The sequence below is a fragment of the Misgurnus anguillicaudatus genome, chromosome 22, assembly GCF_027580225.2.
Source record: "Misgurnus anguillicaudatus chromosome 22, ASM2758022v2, whole genome shotgun sequence".
Taxonomy (NCBI): domain Eukaryota; kingdom Metazoa; phylum Chordata; class Actinopteri; order Cypriniformes; family Cobitidae; genus Misgurnus; species Misgurnus anguillicaudatus.
Window position 1 is genome coordinate 47489932 of NC_073358.2, and position 19941 is coordinate 47509872.

Genomic DNA, 19941 nt, shown 5'->3' on the forward strand with positions numbered 1-19941 from the left:
CTTGTATATATTACTTTGTTCTTCTAAACACAAAAGAAGATATTTTAAACAGTGTTATAACCAAGCGGATCTGGGGCACCTTTGACTTCCATTGTATTTTTTTTCCTACTATGGATGTCAGTGGTGCCTCTGCTTCCTGCTTGATTACAGATAATTGTGATCAGCAAAACAGAAACTTTGTTTACAGGTTTGTAACAACATAACAACAAATAATTAGAGAAATTTTTGTGTGAACGATCTCTTTAACAACTGTATCCCCATTTACACACTTGGAGATTAAAGGAACAGGTCATCCAAAAAATGAAATTGATTTATTTCATTCTAACCGTGGTTTCACGCGTTTGAGGCATCAAATTCGCGTCTACCGCGTCTAGTTTGCCGCTTGAACATTTTGAGTTTACTCGCTTCATTCGCGCGTAAAATTCTAGTCATCGAGACATTCACGTGGAAATTCGCGTCATGGGAGGGGCTTCTGCGACTCTGCTTGCTTTCTGTAATCATGTCACTACTAGAGCAAGCTCCTGATTGGTTAACGTGTTGCATTTTTCCGCCAAAGTTCAAATTTTTCAACTAGCGCGTTTGCTGCGGCTAAGCTCAATTCGCGCAAACTACATGTGTGAATGAGGCAGAATCGCATCTACCGCGCCACGCTAAACGCCTCATTCATGACACGAGACCTCCAGACACGCGTCAACGCGTCTTTACTTTGACTTAACATTGAAATCACTCACGCTTGACGCCTCTACTGCGGCTGGTCTGAACGCAGCATAAGACTGAAAGCTTTTTTTATTTAAGACACTTTCAAAGCTATAGAAATAATAAATAAATCTAAATGATTTTACATCAAACTTTCAAGTGCACTTACAGTTTGTAGTCCAAAAGTATTATGAAAGTATATGCAATCGGCTTTATCATTAAAGGCTCTGAACTTGTTAGTTTGGTAACAGTCTGTTAAGTGTTAACTTTACCAATCATCAAAAGAAATTTGACATTCATCTTTTCTCTTTTTTTCTAGGTATGATCAGTAACTGGACGGATGAGAGTCGTATCCCACCCTGTACCATCCATCAGGCATTCAAATACTTTTTGGACATAACCACGCCGCCCAGTCCTGTACTGCTGCAACAGTTTGCTCCTTTAGCTACCAATGAGAAACAAAGAAAAAGACTTGAGGTGCTCAGCAAGGTAAGACAGCATGCATGCTCACTTCATACTATACATTTCCATAATCATCATGTAAGTCTTTTATTTGCATCAGCTGCCATAATGATCAGAAAGCCGCTGTCAATCGTTTCTCCCATGCGAGACGGATCGCGTCACATCGCCACACGCGTCTCTGCCTTTTCCGCCTCCGATCAGCAGTAATTTTCTCAGTTTGATAACTTATTACTGTGGAAAATCAACCCCCTTCCTTCCCTCGCTCTTTTATCCCCCCTCCCATGTCTGTTTCTCTTTCACGCAAGCCTCTCGATGTCAACACCATGAGTTGTCCTCGAAACGTGGAAATGTTTCCCTTTTATCGCCTCCTACTAAAACACTCGGTGCAATTTTTCGCAATGTTGCTAAAAATGGCCGCTAAGTTAGTGAGTCATCTTTTCTGGTTCAAATGATCGTAATGAAATTAATGAGAGGAGATGGACGTTGATATGCGAAAGTTCTTTCAGTCGAGTTCCTTGGGGCATATGAATATCCAGACCCCTGCCGCCGCCTCTTAATGTTTTTTAGATATGAAAATGTAATGTTAACTTCATTGTAATGAAATGAAAACATTAACACAGTTATTCTGCTTTAATCTCCTCAGGGTTTGCAAGAGTATGAGGAGTGGAAATGGTGCAATAATCCCACTATAGTGGAGGTGTTTGAGGAGTTTCCATCCCTTCAGATCCCCTCCACCCTTCTTCTGACGCAACTCCCCCTCCTACAGCCACGATATTACTCCATCAGCTCCTCTCCAGACCTTTATCCAGGAGAGATTCACCTCACAGTGGCTGTAGTGTCCTACCGCACCAGAGGTAAAAACCTGTAGTTGCTTTTTCATGGATTATGATGCTTGGGATCTCAGTTGACTAAATTCTCAGATGTTTCTGCTAGAATCACATTATGCATTACATTTATGCATTTTATCCAAAGCAACTTATAGTGCATTCAAGCTGTGTGTTTACTGGGTATCGAAATCATAACTTTACTTTTATGCAACTGGCAGATGCTTTTATCTTACTACTTAATAATAAACTAATTCATTTAACTAATTGGTTAAATGAGTCCTAAATGATTATGAAGATCATTGTCAAGGAATGTCATTATCGATTAGTTGATCTGCAAATGGCAAAGGGAGTGTTTAGTACAACTCCGTACTTGTTTTATGTATGCATATTTTGGAAAAAATCGTGATGATTTACTCTTTACATCTCATCCAATATGTTGATGTCTTTCTTTGTAATCACAACTTCTCATCTTGCCACACTAGCTGTGTGATGCCCCAGCGCGACCTAACGCATAACGTAATCACGTCGAAAGGTCACGCGTTACATACAATGAGAAAAATAAGTATTTGAACACCCTGCTATTTTGCAAGATCTACCACTTAGAAATCATGGAGGGGTCTGAAATTGTCATCGTAGGTGCATGTCCACTGTGAGAGACATAATCTAAAAAAAATCACAATGTATGATTTTTTAACTACTTATTTGTGTGATACAGCTGCAAAATAAGTATTTGAACACCTGTCTATCAGCTAGAATTCTGACCCTCAAAGACCTGTTAGTCTGCCATTAAAATGTCCACCTCCACTCCATTTATTATCCTAAATTAGATGCACCTGTTTGAGGTTGTTAGCTGCATAAAGACACCTGTCCACCCCATATAATCAGTAAGAATCCAACTACTAACATGGCCAAGACCAAAAAGCTGTCCAAAGACACTAGAGACAAAAATGTACCCCTCCACAAGGCTGGAAAGGGCTACAGGGAAAATTGCCAAGCACCTTGGTGAAAAAAGATCCACTGTTGGAGCAATCATTAGAAAATGGAAGAAGCTAAACATGACTGTCAGTCTCCCTCGGATTGGGGCTCCATGCAAGATCTCGCCTCATGGGGTCTCAATGATCCTAAGAAAGGTGAGAAATCAGCCCAGAACTACACGGGAGGAGCTGGTCAATAACCTGAAAAGAGCTGGGACCACCGTTTCCAAGATTACTGTTAGTAATACACCAAGACGTCATGGTTTGAAATCATGCATGGCACGGAAAGTTCCCCTGCTTAAACCAGCACATGTCCAGGCCCGTCTTAAGTTGACCATTTGGATGATCCAGAGGAGTCAAGGGAGAAAGTCATGTTGTCAGATGAGACCAAAAAAGAACTTTTTGGTCATAATTCCACTAAACGTGTTTAGAGGAAGAAGAATGATGAGTACCATCCCAAGAACACCATCCCTGCTGTGAAGCATGGGGGTGGTAGAATCATACTTTGGGGGTGTTTTTCTGCACATGGGACAGGGCGACTTCACTGTTTTAATTAGAGAATTAACGTGGCCATGTATTGAGAGATTTTGGGGAACAACCTCCTTCCCTCATTGAAGATGAGTCGAGGCTGGGTCTTCCAACATGACAATGACCCGAAACACACAGCCAGAATAACCAAGGAGTGGCTCTGTAAGAAGCATATCAAGGTTCTGGCGTGACCTAGCCAGTCTCCAGACCTAAACCCAATTGAGAATCTTTGGAGGGAGCTCAAACTCGTGTTTCTCAGCGACAGGCCAGAAACCTGACTGATCTAGAGACGATCTGTGTGGAGGAGTGGGCCAAAATCCCTCCTGCAGTGTGTGCAAACCTGGTGAAAAACTACAGGAAACGTTTGAGCTCTGTAATTTGTAAAGAAAGGCTACTGTACCAAATATTAACATTGATTTTCTCAGGTGTTCAAATACCTATTTGCAGCTGTATCATACAAATAAATTGTTAAAAAAATCATACATTTTGATTTCTTTAGATTTTTTAGATTATGTCTCTCACAGTGGACATACACCTACGATGACAATTTTAGATCCCTCCATGATTTCTAAGTATGAGAACTTGCAAAATAGCAGGGTGTTTAAAAACTTATTTTCCTTACTGTATGTGAAATGCAGACCATGTTAAAACTGGTCACACAAAGGTCACACTGGCTCATCACCATAAAAAAACACATAAATATACTGATTTTTGGTTTTATTTAGTTAAAGAAATATTCCATTTTCTTAAAAGAAAAATCCAGATAATTTACTCATCACCATGTCATCCAAATTGTTGATGTCTTTCTTTGTTTAGTCGAGAAGAAATAGTTTTTTGAGGAAAACATTGCAGGATTTTTCTCATTCTAAAGGAATTTAATAAAGCCCAACATTTAATACTTAACACGTAACAGTTTTTTCAACGGAGTTCCAAAGGACTACTATAAACAATCCCAAACGAGGCATAAGGGTCTTACCTGGCGAAACGATTGTCATTTTTGACAAGAAAAATAATAAATATACACTTTTAAAGCACAACTTCTCATCTAGATCTGGTCGTGATGCGCCACCGTGACCTCACGCAATACGTCATGACGTCAAGAGGTCACAGAGGACAAACGCGAAACTCCGCCCCAGTGTTTACAAGTGTGTTGAAAGAGGACCGTTCCTACGTTGTTGTATGTCAACTGATACTAATTAATGTCTTTGTGTCAGTTTATTGTTTACAGTGGTCCGCAAATTTGCGTTTTATATATGTAACACGTGACCTCCCTACGTCACTACGCATTTGCGTTAGGTCGTGCTGGACCGGACCTAGACGAAAAGTTGTGGTTTGGAGGAGCATATTTTTGTTTTTCTTGTCAAAAGTGACAATCGTTTCGCTGGATCCTTGTGCCTCGTTTGGGAGCGTTTGTAGTCCTTTGATACTCCGTTGAAAAAAAACTGTTACGTGTTGAGTTGGGTGTTGGGTGTTGGTGTCCATTAAAGTCCATTACAGGCATGAAAATCCCTCACCTTTCGGCGAAATTCGCCGTTTTGAATCCAAAAAAGGTGACCCACGTGAATCATGTAGATTCGATGAGAAAACATTTTTGGGGGGGAGGGGGGATATGCGCGCGTTGTTTGAAGACGCCCCCTTCGCCGTCATCCAAACATGTATCCCAGACATTAGATTTGTTTGAGTTCATGCTGCCCTGCAAAAACCGACAGGCAGGCAGGTGACGTCAAAGTATCACGAGAGTGAGTCGAGAAGCCATAAGGAAGTCTGCTTTCGAACGGCTCTCGCGCTACTGTGATGTCATCCGCATTTCTGTGTTCTTCGTCATACAAGCTTGTTGAAGATGCGTAGAGCGACTGCCTTCGGGACGTAAAGTCAACACAAAACGCTGTAAAACTATCATTGTAGAATTCTAATGCGTCAATCAATTAAAACAACATCTACATAGACTGACACTGCAAAGTGACCTAAAAGATTTTTGTTGGAATGGAATGGAACGAATTATGGACGTACTCCTCGCTTGTAAGACACATTGGTCTACTAGTCTACGGCTGTTAGTACTTAAATGTAAATATGGTGAAACTGCAAAATATTGCATGAAATGCTGTAATAAGAGCATACTGTTACTAATACAGTTTATAAGAAAGTTTACCGTTTACAGTAACATTTAAGCGATTTTAGACTATTCGAGCGACAAAGATGCTAAAGTGAACGGTTTTCAGTGTGCATACGCGCACAAACTCAAAAATCACGCAAACGCATATTTTTTTTGGCTTGACAGGAGATATACGCACAAACTATATTGTAATACCACAGTCTCTGAAAGTATTATAAGTGAGAAGTTGATCATGTGTCAGTGTATAGATCGCTTCTCCGTTGTTAAAGGGACAGTTCGTCTCATAAGAAATGCTTATGTTTGAGTCATAATGTTAATCAAACTACAAAAGACAAAAGGAAAATCACTTTTATAGCTTTAAAAAGATTAATTATATTTAATTTATAGTATGAAAACAGTGTTATGTTAATTTGATACTGTTTTTCTACCTAATCAATAATGTTAGATCTTACTTTATTTGTAACTTTGTTCTTTTCTATTTTATATGCTTGTAATGTCTTGATTTGTTCTTATTTTATTTTCCCACATCACTTTTTTGCTTATCTGAAAATTATTCAACCCATGACTCAAAAACCATAATGTAATTCATTTAACCAGTACTATATTGTAAAATTTAGTCATTTTAAATTAGATGTAGGCCTTCAGGTCCACCCTATTGCAAAACCAACTTAAAATTGTATGGCCTTGTGACTGATGGTCAGATTATGGTAAAATAAAATTATTGCAGATGTAAAATAGTAAGGGAATTCTACTTGTTACAGCTTTCCACATTTATCAACCCATTTAATTAAATATGGTTTATGTTACTAGTCAAATGTTTACATTTTAAACCTAAATTGTCCGTCAGAATTAAATAATTGAAATATAAAAAAATAAAAAAAATAATAATTGAAATAATGGTCATGTATGTTATGGTGGGAATTTTGTTTCTGCGCACGTGGAGGGATGTTAAGTTCCTTCCTTCTTTTTTGTCCTTGGCCATTCACATGCCTGAAGAATAAATAAGTTAAGTTACAGCATGTTCCCTAATGAGCCCATAATATTTATTCTGGGGGGTCCTCCCACCTCGCGGCCCCATCAGAGGCCACATCGCCCCTCGAGCGCCCTTCTCACCTTTTTCACCCCTGACCCGTTTTCATGCCTGCCATTAAAATAAGCCATTAATGAGTTATCTCGTCAATTAAGAGAAAATGTTTCCGTGCCAATGACGCTTCCCTGACGAGTTTTTACGGCAATCCATATTTCCGATATTGTCCACTAGGTGGCGCTCTTAACCAACTTATAAAACACTTAAGCACCCATTGATTCAAAAACAATAAAATTGTATGTTTTGTTCATCGTTTTGAATCTGATCTCTAACAAAAGTCCTTTACAATAATAATTTCAGCTTTTTGTTCAACATTTTGTATTTTTGAAGAAACCTACCCATATTTGATCAAAAAAGAACACATGAAGATAGGATGAAACTGTTTTTTTCCAGTTTGTTTTTGTTCGTTTGAAAGCAGAGGGTCTGTTCTTTCATTTGATATATTGTATGTTTATATATTTATAGAAGAAATTTTTTTGGAAGGCATTAAACTTCTGTGAAAATCATAAAAAAAATGCAACGCTGGCTGGCAACTTTTTATAAAAAAAACGCTGGAGGGGAAATGTAATAAAAATTGTTTAGCTTTTCGTCTAATCGGTTGAAAAAATGTATTATTCAATTAATCAAAATAATAGTTAGTGGCAGTTTTATTTAAAGCAACTTAATGTCCATTTAATCTATCAGTATGTGTGTTCATTGGGAATCAAACACATGACCGTTGTGTTCTACACAAAATGATCCTCAGAAACAGTGTAAAAATAAAGACAATTATTGCAATGCTTAAAAGCTCATATGTGTCTCATTACATTCTTCCACGATCAAATGATGTCTGTAATATAATTACATGAATCTGTGCAAACATTAAGACGTTATTGATCTTTTATTAAGTTCTTCTTCTCAGGAGACAATTCTGAGAAGCAGGAGATTAGCAAACATCTCCTTTTGCTTTCTGTTAAAGCGTTAAAAGCTGATATTATAAATGGGAGTCGCATTAAATTAAATGATCTAATTAATTCTGAATCAGTACATGCGCTGTCAGGCCTTTTTAGTTAATACACGCTAAAGATAAACTGCACTCGCATTTCACTTCCACACTTTAAATGCATTGTAAACATGTAATTATGTGCGTAATGGCGTAATTAGCAGTTGAAATATAGCAATTTCAGTCCATTTGAAGCGATGGTGATGTCAGCACCGCACTGTCATATATTGCAAGACATTAGATCGGTGTCAAAGGGGTGTAAAAGGATTATGCGTTTTATTCCGGTTAGATGGAGTGGGTCCCATCCATCATGGAGTGTGTTCATCGTGGCTCAACAGTCTGGAAACTGAAGATACTGTGCCCTGCTTTGTCAGAGGGTAAAGCTCTTACACAGTTTTTAAATTGAAGTCTGTTTTTAACCTGGACGTCAAAGGATGCGTTTTCTGTTTTAGGGCTCCCTCGTTCCGAATGCCAAAAGACAGCCAGGTTCCCTGCATTCTGATTGGCCCGGGCACAGGAATCGCTCCGTTCAGAAGCTTCTGGCAACAGAGACTGTACGATATTGAAAATAAAGGTATGATTTTTTAATCAATTTACATTTGGTGCATTTTTGTTATATATTTATTAAATCTAATAGGGTCGCAGCGAACTAACCTATCGAATTATTGCAGATGTGCATATTGCAATATATAATGCAAATGTTTGTACTATGATGTGTGGAAGATGATCAACGATCAAAACGTATGTTTGTTATATAATTTACTGTTTTTTTTACAACTATTATGATATTGCACAAGTAAGTAGCATAAGTAAGGATATATTTGTAGCAATAGCCAACAATGCATTGTATGGGTCAAAATTATAAATTTTTACTCCAAAAATCATTATGATATTAAGTAAAGATGTTCCATGTAGATATTTTGTGAAATTCCTACCGTAGATATATCCAAATTTTTTCATTAGTAATATGTGTCGCTCAAGACTTTATTTGGACAACTTTAAAGGTGCCATACACTGCAAAAAATGATTTCCAAGAAAAAAAAATTAGTATTTTTGTCTTGTTTTCAGTAAAAATATCTAAAAATTCTTAAATTAAGATGCTTTTTCTTGATGAGCAAAACGACCCAAGAAAATTAGTCCAGTTTTTACACCAAAAAAATCAATTGTGCAGTATCATTTTGTGCATAAAACAAGCAAAAAAAAATCTGCCAATGGGGTAAGCAAATTTGTATTGATTTTTTTTCTCTTGAATTTAGTGTTTAAGTTCAATGTTTTTTTTTTTTTTTGCTTGTTTTATGCACAAAATGATATTGCACAATTGATATCTTTGGTCTACAAACTAGACTTATTTTCTTGGGTTGTTTTGCTCACCAAGAAAAAGCATCTTAATTTTTTTATATTTTTGCTGAAAACAAGACAAAAATACTAAGAAAATGTTTTCTTAAAAATCATATTTTTGCAGTGTAGAATGTGAAACTATTAACCTAGGCATAGATGAATCCATAAAGACCTCAACATAACACCAATATTTCAATTTTTTGCACTCTCAGATTTCAGATTTTAAATAATTGTATCTCGGCCAAATATTGTCATATCCCAACAAACCATATACTGCAAAAAATTCTTAGTATTTTGTCTTGTTTTCAGTAAAAATATCTAAAAATTCTTAAATTAAGATGCTTTTTCTTGATGAGCAAAACGACCCAAGAAAATAAGCCTAGTTTTTAGACAAAAAATATAAAATTTAAGTGATTTTTGCATAAAACAAGCAAAAAATCTGCCAATGAGGTAAGCAAAAAAACACACTAAATTTAAGAAAAATTCAAGAAAAATTTGCTTACCCCATTGGCAGATTATTATTTTTTTGCTTGTTTTATGCACAAAAGCACTTTTGATATTTGATATTTTTGATTTTTTTTGATATTTTTTGGTCTAAAACCTAGACTTATTTTCTTAATATTTACTGAAACAAAGAACATTTTTTATTCTTGAAATCAATTTTTTGCAATGTATATTAATGTAAAGCTGCTTTGAAACAATTAACAATTGTGAAAAGCGTTACATAAATAAATTTGAATTGAATTGAATATCAATGGAAAGCTTATTTATTAAGCAGTTTTGTGATCCAGTGTGACTGTGACATATAGGGCTCTATCTTACACCCGGCGCAATGCACAACATAAGTGTCTTTCGCTAGTTTCCACCCTAATTTTCACGTTTAGTGCCGCGTTGTTTAAATAGCAAATGCATTTGCGCCCCCTTTTGCGCCCATGGTCTGGTCTGAAAAACGAGGTGTGTTCAGGCGCATTGTTGGCGCGTTGCTATTTTGAGGCAACTAAAATAGACTACGCCATTGACCAACAAAAACCTGGTCTAAAGTCTAAAGTCAATGGCGCAATATATTTTTGTTATTTAAAGAGCGCATTAGTAATATGCGCCTATAAACGGGAGGACAACGTGGGTTTGCTTATCACATAGTACATGAATGCGCAGCAGCACAAAAATGCTTTTAAATATGAAAGATTAAAGGATTGAATGTAAGAGATTATTATTGAGTCTCTTGGACATAAATGAGGACTAATTATGAGACGTTAGAAGGCGCAAAGAGCTGCTTCACCTGCAGCCTGGTAAGTAAATAAATGCTTTGCTTTAAACAAATGCATCTGTTTTTAAATGTTTTTTTTAATGCTACCTCACGGATTTATTGTATATGATGACTCTGTTCCTGTGGATATGATGAGATGAGAAACATTTTTAAGTAATGCTAAAAAGAACTCTTTGCAAAAAAAAACGCTGTCCAAAGTGCTGAAACGTGCGGAGAGCCGTTTGTAGAATCTCCTGTTTGTTACAAATAAAGTATTTTTAGAGTACAAACCTTATCTTACATACTTGTAAATTATTTTTTTTATGATATTGGATAGCCATACATTTAAAGCAATTAAAAGCCTGCTTTTTTACTTCCATGACTAAAAGAAAACGGGTTTTAAAGGTTTTAATAAAAAAATTAACAATTTCAATACAAGTGAAAACAACAATTTTTTTTTAACATTAATCTTAAACTGGGGATCTTCTTCCTCCGCTTAGTTTTTCAGTTTACAAAGTCTGTCATCTAAATAGGGATTAGACATAGCGCCAGCACAACAGGCTTTTAAAGGGAATGAGAGCTGAGACTCTCATTGGTTTATTGAACGTTACGCCCAAAATACTCCCATTACAATAGGACCAACCCTTTTCGACCATGCGCTCGGCGCACAAACCATTTTTCACGTCGTTAAATTAGCAAAAGTGTATTCGGACACGCCCATTTAGACGTTGTGCTGTGCGCTTTAGACAATGCGCTTAGATCGTTAAAATAGGGCCCTTAATGTTTTATCATGTAACAATCCTACTTGTAGGAACATGTTGTTCAAAAACAGACCAGGTTTTTGAAACTTTATTTGAAAATGTTGCCATTGTGTTAGACCTACATTTTAGCTTGTTTCTCCTAAACAGGAATCAAAGCGTGCCCTATGATCTTGGTTTTCGGATGTCGGCAGTCCCAGATTGACCACATTTACAAGGAAGAGACCATCCAGGCCAAAAACAAGGATGTGTTTAAAGAGCTTTACACGGCGTACTCCAGAGAACCTGGAAGACCAAAGGTTAGTTTCTGAAGCCTTGGCAATCATTCACATCTATGTTTCCTAAAGAGTCCTATCTACTTGAATGGGAAAAGACAAATATCTCTCATATCTCTTATGCACTGTCTCTTGTGTGCTAAAATCAACATCTTTCTGATCAACACATTAACGATGGTTTAGTGCGGGGGTCTTCAACCACTCTTCTTCGAGGGCCATATTTTAAAATTGTAAATATGATGCGGGCCAAACTTTCCCCCCTACTTTTACCTTTTATATATTTTTTACTTTAACTTACTTTGTTATTGGTCATAAATAAGAAAAACATGCATTTTCAAAAAAGATGCACACTTCTTGTATGCAGTGTTTTGTCTTTTAATTAATGAAAACTTCTTTTTTAATATTTTAAAAACAATTGCACTTTAACGTTCCATAACCAAATTTTAATAGTTCAACTTTGAACATTGCACAAAAAAGTGCAAGTATAAATAATCAACACATGTAGAGCTCTTAAACTTCTTTTTTTTATAAAAAGTTTTTTATAAATGGTTACATTTAAAGTATTCACAACATATAGTCAGTTTTCTCCTAATGACTAAAATTGCACTTCATGTTTACTTTTTTAATATTTTAAAGATATATAGGCTAAACCACCTTTTAATTGTACACTACATCCAGACCCGACAGTAGGAGTTCGCCCCCTAATGGCAGTCGTAATGAAATGTCAGTTTAATCGTAAATCCGTGTTAAGGCAAGAGCTTTTAATCTATGTATGTATGTATTTATACTTATTAATTTACTAACCAGTAGTCAATCGTTTTTAAAGGACTCATGTGTTATTTATAAAGTTAAACTTTAAAACATTGTATGCATCCAAAGCTCAAATTGGATCCGATAATTACGCATCCGCAGATGGTTCTTTCCATTTTTTCAGCCATCATTTGTCATGTACAGTGGAATGGTAAAAGTAACCACGCTGATTTTACATCAGACAAAGATAAAAATGATTGGAGGGCCATATTTGGCCTGCGGGCCGCCATTTGACTAGCCTTGGTGTAGTGGGCATGGTGCATGGCGCACTTTCTGTGACCCGAGTTCGAATCCCGACTCGAGGTCCTTTGCCGATCCCGTACCCCTCTCTCCACCCTGTACTTTCCTGTCCATTCCTTACATACTGTCTACAAAATAAAGGGCAATGACCTTTTTCGAGGTCGTTTTAGCTACAACACCATAGGCACAGATTGCCAAGCACCTTACTTATAGAAATATTCCACTTTCATAAAGAAAAATGTACTCACCCCCATGTCAACCAAGATGTTTATAGTTTTTTGTGTTCAGTCGAGAAGAAATATATAGATATAACAACATTGTGCACAGCTTTACTATCAATAGGTGACAATGCAATGCTCAATGTGGCCACACTGGCTTCTAAAGTCCCGCCTTCAAGTGAAAAGAACCAATTATCGATTGATAAAGGGAGGAGCTCTATACAGAGTTAAAGGATTACTCCACTTTCATAAAAAAAATCCTGATAATTTACTCACCCCCATGTCATTAAAGATGTTTCTGTCTTTCTTTGTTCAAATTAAGTTTTTTGAGAAAACCATTCCAGGATTTTTCTCCATATATTGGACTTTATTGGACCTCAAAAGTTTACAGTTTCAATGCAGCTTAAAATTGCCGTTTCAGTGCAGCTTCAAAGGGCTCTAAGCAATCCCAACCGAGGCATAATCATCATTTTTGGCAAAAAATAAAAAATATGTACTTTTAAAACACAACTTCTCTGCTTGCACTTGCTGTGTGACGCACCAGCGTGACCTTACGTATTACGTAATCGAGTTGAAAGGTCACGCATGACTTATGCAAAACTATCGCTCCAATGATTACAAGTGTGGAGAAAGAGGACCGTTCCGATGTTGTTGTATGTGGAATAATACTCATAAATATCTTTGTATCAGTTTATTGTTTAAAATGGTCCACAATTGTACGTTTCACAAATGTAACCCGTGACCTTTCAACGTGACCACGTAATACGTAAGGTCATGCTGGCGCGTAACACAACTAGTGCAAGAAGAGAAGTTGTGTTTTAAAAGTACATATTTTTTGCCAAAAATGACGATTATGCCTCGGTTGGGATCGCTTAGAGCCCTTTGAAGCTGCACTGAAACTGCAATTTTAAACTGCATTGAAACTGTAAACTGTTGCGGTCCACTGAAGTCCAATATATGGAGAAAAATCCTGTAATGTTTTTCTCAAAAAACGTAATTTCTTCTCAACTAAACAAAAAAGACATAATCATCTTTGATGACATGGGGGTGAGTAGATTATCAGGATGTTTTATGAAAGTGGAGTAATCCTTTAACTCTGTATAGAGCCCATCCCTTTATCAATCGATAATTGGTTCTTTTCACTTGAAGGCGGGACTTAAGTCGCCAGTGTGGCCATATTGAGCATTGCATTTTCTCCACTTCATAGTAAAAAGCGGTGCGCAATCTTGTTACATCTATTATTTTTGATCAAATAAAAAAGTGAAGAAAATCAAAACCTCAACACACAATAGACAGGAACAGCATTTTGCAATGCACCCACGAAATCCAGAAATGATGTTTCGGTCTTTGTCACAGAAATATCTCCAGGACGTTCTCCGTGAGCAGCTCTCTGAAACGGTGTACAAATATCTCCGAGAGGAAGGAGGACATATCTACGTCTGTGGGGACGTCACTATGGCTGGAGACGTACTGAAAACAGTCCAACAGATTTTTAAACTGCATGGCAACATGTCCCTGGAGGACGCTGGCTTCTATATCAGCAAACTGAGGGTTAGATACTACAACACTTTGAATTTTCGGATAAAAGTGTTGAAATTTCCTCGCTCTGTTAAACCTCAAATGTTTTTTTTCATGTGATGTTATAGTAGTTTCACATTCATTGCGAACATACACATGAAGCATCCGACATGATAGCTGTTAAATACTTTTTTAATAGAACCTTTAATGTCTTACAAACACTTCTAGTTACTTTTTCAAACTGTTTGCCTATCTTTTGTGTGTTCGAAGGATGAGAATCGATACCACGAGGACATCTTCGGTGTCACTCTGCGCACCTACGAGGTCACCAACCGCCTAAGGTCCGAATCTATCGCGTACAATGAAGAAAGCAAGAAAGATATCGATGAGTAAGTCCTGTTTCCTCTACTTTCCTTTCTTAGTCTGTCCTCCACTCGCCACAGGTTATCCTTGCTTGTAGGAGGACCTTTTGCACACTATATCACTGTAGATGCACCCTCTGGACAAGCATCTCTGAATGCCAGCGGTAACCATAGAGATGGAGGCTGAGAAGAGGCTGCGGCGTAACAGGATTAGCCAAAAGAGAGTGGATGCGCCGCGCTCTCTCACAGATAAGAGCTCGTACGTACCGCACTCGGCGTGAGAGAGCTGAGGGAGGAACCAGTGCTTTAACTGTAGCGCGGTTAACCGGCCTGTTTGCCGTACGCTTCCCGTGAGAGGGCGAAGGACGAGAGGCAGCTCGTATAGTATTCTCTCCTCATTTGTTGCCATTATATAGAGGGATATAATGGAGGGATGAAGAGGACAGAACTGAATAGAATATCATAATGTAATTTAAAATAGTTAAAGTGTTGCTGTCAACACACAGAAAGTACACAGAAACGTAAGTGTTAGTATAAAGATGTATGTTTATGTAAAATGAAAGATGCTATAAATAATGCCTTGAAGTGGAATGCAATAAAAATGTAATTGTTAAAAAAATACATAAATATAAATATAAATATAAATATAAATATACACTGTAAAAAATTTGCTGTAATTTTGCAGCTGGTTGCCAGTAACTTACTGTAGAAGATAAAGTCTAAAAATGTTTCATGTTCATTTAAATTTGAACAAAATGTTGCCAGTAAATAACATAAATGTAAAATCTACGGTAAGTTACTGGCAGCTAGTTGCCAGTAATACCCAGTAATACTGTAATTTCTACAGAATTTTTTTACAGTGTAAATATAAATAATATACATCACACTGTCAGGTAAGCAGTGCCATCAGATACTGTCTCGTTTATACAAGCGCTGCAGCTCCCCCTTGTGTTTTTAGAGAGATATGCAATCATTGTGGTGATCTGAAATCATAGCGATGAGGTCAAACAATCGCGATGAGACGATTATTTAATCATTGTGACAGCCCTAATTTATATAAATATTATATAAATTTATAAAACGGTTAGTTCCAATCCTTGATTCTGATTGGTCAATAGGTGTGCTTTATTCACGATAAAACATTGCTATGACCGCTTCACCCAACAGTTCTATTTAATATCACTGCGCCCTTAGCAACACCCTTAGCAACACATAAACATATAATGAGACAAAGTCTGAGAACAGTTTGTTGTTTTTATTTGAGCTTTCATGTTGTTGTTCGCAGTCAGGGACTATTTTTTCTAGCGGAAGGAATGCATTTATTGATTTAACTTCATGAAAGTTGCACTAATTTTTTTTACTTTAATATTGTGTGGTAACCGTTTTATAAAAGCAATAAGGTACTCGAGGCAAGTGCTGTATCGTGAATAAGTAACGGCTGAAGGGCGTTGCTGTATCGTGAATAGGTAACGGCTGAAGGGGTTGCAGGCACTCCGCTTCGCGTCATGCCTAACAACGCCCTTCAGCCGTTACTTATTCACGATACAGCACAGCCTCTCGTACCTTATTGCTTACATATATAAATTAATATACAGTATAATGAGATGTTCCCTTCTGTTTCTTTTCAGGGTGTTTTGTTCATAGTCTCATTCGCGTCCATCTTGCTGATTTTTGCTCAGATACTCCAATGAGAAGTGCGATGGGACGCCCACCACGAATTCAAAAACTGTGCCAAGTTTGTCTTTACAACCGTTTTCTCATTTTCTTTGTTGGTCTCATTTCTTTACACAGTCATCATTTATGCATTTCTTTGATCAAAGTCTGCATTATTGAGAGCTTTCACTTGAATTTCTGAATGCACTTTACGTGTTATGCCTTTGTCCTCTTTGCGGGCCTGTGTGCGTTCTGACCTGGCCTAAATTAGTTTTCGGAAGCGCAAACGTGAAGTTGAAAAAGAGCTGGGAAGTAATCTAAAAAACTAAATTATTAAAGTCTCTGTACACAAGTCCTTGTTCACACATTTACACGTGCGTTCTCACTAAAGGTGGCACGTGACATTTCTGCCAGAATTACAAATATAAGCGAACACTCAGTCTGTGTACCATTGGTCAGAGTATCTCACAGTCCCGCCTCAAACGTTACACAATCAGCTTTTGGACTTTTTCACATTTCATGTGAATGACTGAAAATCGGTCAACATGTCCCAGCATGCCTGAGTGAAACGTTTGTACAACCTCATGCTTTGTATATTATTGCTGCTAATTGCCAGCACGATGGTAACCATACATCTGAACGTGTGCTAAGATGTGGTTGGGAATCCCTTAAGGCTTGATGTAAATATATGTCTTGTGTACAACCAACCCTTAATAGGGAATAAAAATAATGGAATATAAGAAATACTAAGTTAGTGATTTTCATGATAAAGCATTTCAATCTGTCTAAATGACACAATGTCACAACACAAAACCAACATGAGCAGTCTAGAAGTGCTAAATATTTAATTTATGTATAAGTCCCCTGTAGCCCATCTTTGTATCTCTTGGTTGCTATCAAAGTGATAAAAACAGCTGTCTGTACAGTATGCAGTGTTGGGGGTAACGCATTACAAGTAACGTGCATTACGTAATAATATTACTTTTCTGAAGTAATGAGTAAAGTAACGCATTACTTTTTAAATGTACACATTTATATTTGAGTTACTTTTTCAAGTAATGCAAGTTACTTTTTTAATTTAATTAATTAGATAAAAAAATGTACTGAATTAAACTAAACGTAGTCACATTATGCACTCTATGCGTACATGCTGTGTGGGAACAGTTTGAGTCAAAAACTGAGATGGTAGCCCAGCGCTCGACATTTTTGTGATGAAATCTGCAATTTCTGAATGCAGAACTTTTCAGATATAAAAACACATGCAAGGCCTAAAAGAGATCAAGCCTCAGCCAAGAAAAAGTAACGCAAAAGTAATAAAAAGTAACGTAAGCATTACTTTCCATGAAAAGTAACTAAGTAACGCAATTAGTTACTTTTTGGGGGAGTAACTTAATATTGTAATGCATTACTTTTAAAAGTAATTTTCCTCAACACTGACAGTATGTATGGCAGCCGAAAGCTTTTAGATTACAGCTCTGGTGACTTCACGTACAAACACTAGTTGCGTTTCCATTAAAGGTTTGCGCAAAACTGTAGCGTTATTTTTTAAATGTCGACAAAAACGTTTGCGAAATGATGGACGTTTTCATTAACCGATGTTATGTGACTAAAACGTAATTTTGTGGTTTTGCTATAAGTCATTACAAAAACCTTTGCGACAGGTGTGTTCGAGTTCATATGTTACCACGCAGAACGACATGAAGATGACAAAATACAGCGAAAGCGACTCGAAAACATACAAAGCAGTTGACTCGCAAATCGCTCTCGTAGTATTTTGATGTCATGCACTTGACGGTTCTTATGATGCCACATGAAGTCAAACACAACTCTTCTGTCTCATAAGAATGATCATGTGACTGTTACGCATGTCAGGTGTACACTACATTCAGACACGACTGTCAGAGTTTGCCCCCTAGTGGCAGTCGTAAAAAAGTTTGTTTAATCGTAACATGGGAGAGAAACTCATTCCGCAAGGCTTCATTATAATATTCACCATAGTGTAATAAATAAATAAATGCAAATAATTAAAACAATAAAACGCTCAAAACGGAATACGAAAATTACGCATCCGCAGATGATCGTCACCTCACGCAGCCCCTTTGCGACTCTTCATAGGAAATAAATGACTTCTGGTTTATCAGCTGTCATTTTTCGTGTACAGTGGAAAGTTGGCTTAAATGTGGAAATGTTTCCATTGCAGTTTTGCGATATATTTTTTGCGCAATTTGTAGGTTAATGGAAACGCAGCTACTGCCATAATAACCAGAAAACACGGGGAAAAAATCTCAATTTGGGTTATCAAGAACAAGGAAAGACATTGGGGGATCAAACGATATGAGAATGAACAAATAATGACAAAGTTTCAATTTTTGGGTGAACTATCCCTTTAATAATAATAAATTACAATGCGCAAGGGGTGAATCTCACTATAGGGTAATATTTCTGTGTTCTGGAATTGATGCTATTCATCAATATGCATTTAAATTAAAATGATGTTTGGGGAATCTGTACAAGTTACAAAAATCCTTCTGGCAAGTTTTTGGGCTCCCAGGCAGCAGTCTTTCATGAATCGTCCTTGAATTGCTGAACCTCAGTATCCAGGATGAATCGACAAAACCGAAAGGTGATGCACCCAATTTTAATTCCTCTCTTTTTCCTTTTTCTCAGAGACTTCTCCGTTACTTGAGGAGTTTGTTTCTTTAAATCCAAAGTGGATGTTGGATCTATTCAGTTTTTTGTTTTTATTCCGGTTCTTACAAAGAGCAAAAAATCAATGCAACACATATATAATAGGTCATCTTTTGCATGCAATTTCTTTTTGAATGCTTTAAGATGATATGTTTATTTCTCTGAATTCTTAAAGATTTGTGCAAGTTACATTTTTTTAAACATTTTTAGTCACACGTGGCCTCTGGCATGACTTATATTACGAGGTCATTTCATTTTGAAAAATTTTCTGTTGTCTTAGTATTCTTGTTCTGTGTTTGTTGTTAACACTGAATGTTCCCCTCCCCGAATTTGGGTTTTGCACCGTTAAAACTCTGTGATACAAAAAGTGCAGCAAAAAAACACACACATGCATATATTTAAAGGTATACAGTAAATATCTAAGTCTTATATATGTATGAGAATTTTTTAAGAATGTATTTTGATTATGGGTATTGTTTTTCGTTTTGTCCGAGTTGCTTGTAATATATTACGTGGATATGGTGTCTACTCTTTGCTATTGGTTTAAGGGGGAACCGAAGCATTGATCTGAATGCATGAGGTTCAATGTTCAGTTTTTCTCTTTAACCTGCACTGTGTCGGTTTAAATGTTGTGACCGCGTCCGTCCTCCGCGATCGGAACGGAGAAGAGCTTACGAGATTATTTTTCTTTGTGTTTGTTCTTTGCTGCTGCTAACAGAAACTGTTTCAGTCCAGTCTGCGCTGTGAATCCTCTATTGTGGATCTTTCGAAACATTAAAACATTTACCATTTGAATGCATATACTGCAAAGACTTTGCATCTACTTAATAAAAAAACATTTGTATGTCGAATCTTGTGTGTGTGGAGCTCTTTTTTTAGAGTTAAGTGAAGATGTTTAAAGTGTATTTTCAAGACATTTCAGTGCACAAAAACAAATGTAAATTTTAATGTCAAGCAACAAAAGTTGGAGAGTCTTAGCACTTCATTAATGGCTCCTCCCCCTTTTAAATTAACCAATGATGTTTGTAATATTTTATGAGAAGCTGAAGCGCACTGTTAAAAATGCAGCATGAAGTTAAAACTACTTGGTTTTGCAAGTCAATTCAACCTACTATTTTGAGTTTTGACCTATAAAGTTGGCATAACTTATAAAAACAAGTTGAAAT

General features: G+C 36.8%; 1 protein-coding gene across 2 annotated transcripts in view; it reads left to right on the forward strand.

Moving 5' to 3' along the window:
* nos1 (nitric oxide synthase 1 (neuronal)) overlaps positions 1-19626 on the forward strand; it is a 93197-nt gene extending 73571 nt beyond the window's left edge. For both annotated transcript variants that reach the window (XM_055198433.2, XM_073861134.1), the window contains exons 24-31: positions 1016-1185; positions 1802-2012; positions 7959-8046; positions 8122-8243; positions 11162-11310; positions 13911-14105; positions 14343-14461; positions 16063-19626. In XM_055198433.2, coding sequence (XP_055054408.1) covers positions 1016-1185; positions 1802-2012; positions 7959-8046; positions 8122-8243; positions 11162-11310; positions 13911-14105; positions 14343-14461; positions 16063-16078 — 1070 coding nt within the window. In that variant the 3' untranslated portion in view covers positions 16079-19626. The remainder of the gene's footprint in view (positions 1-1015; positions 1186-1801; positions 2013-7958; positions 8047-8121; positions 8244-11161; positions 11311-13910; positions 14106-14342; positions 14462-16062) is intronic.
* The last annotated feature ends 315 nt before the right edge of the window (positions 19627-19941 follow it).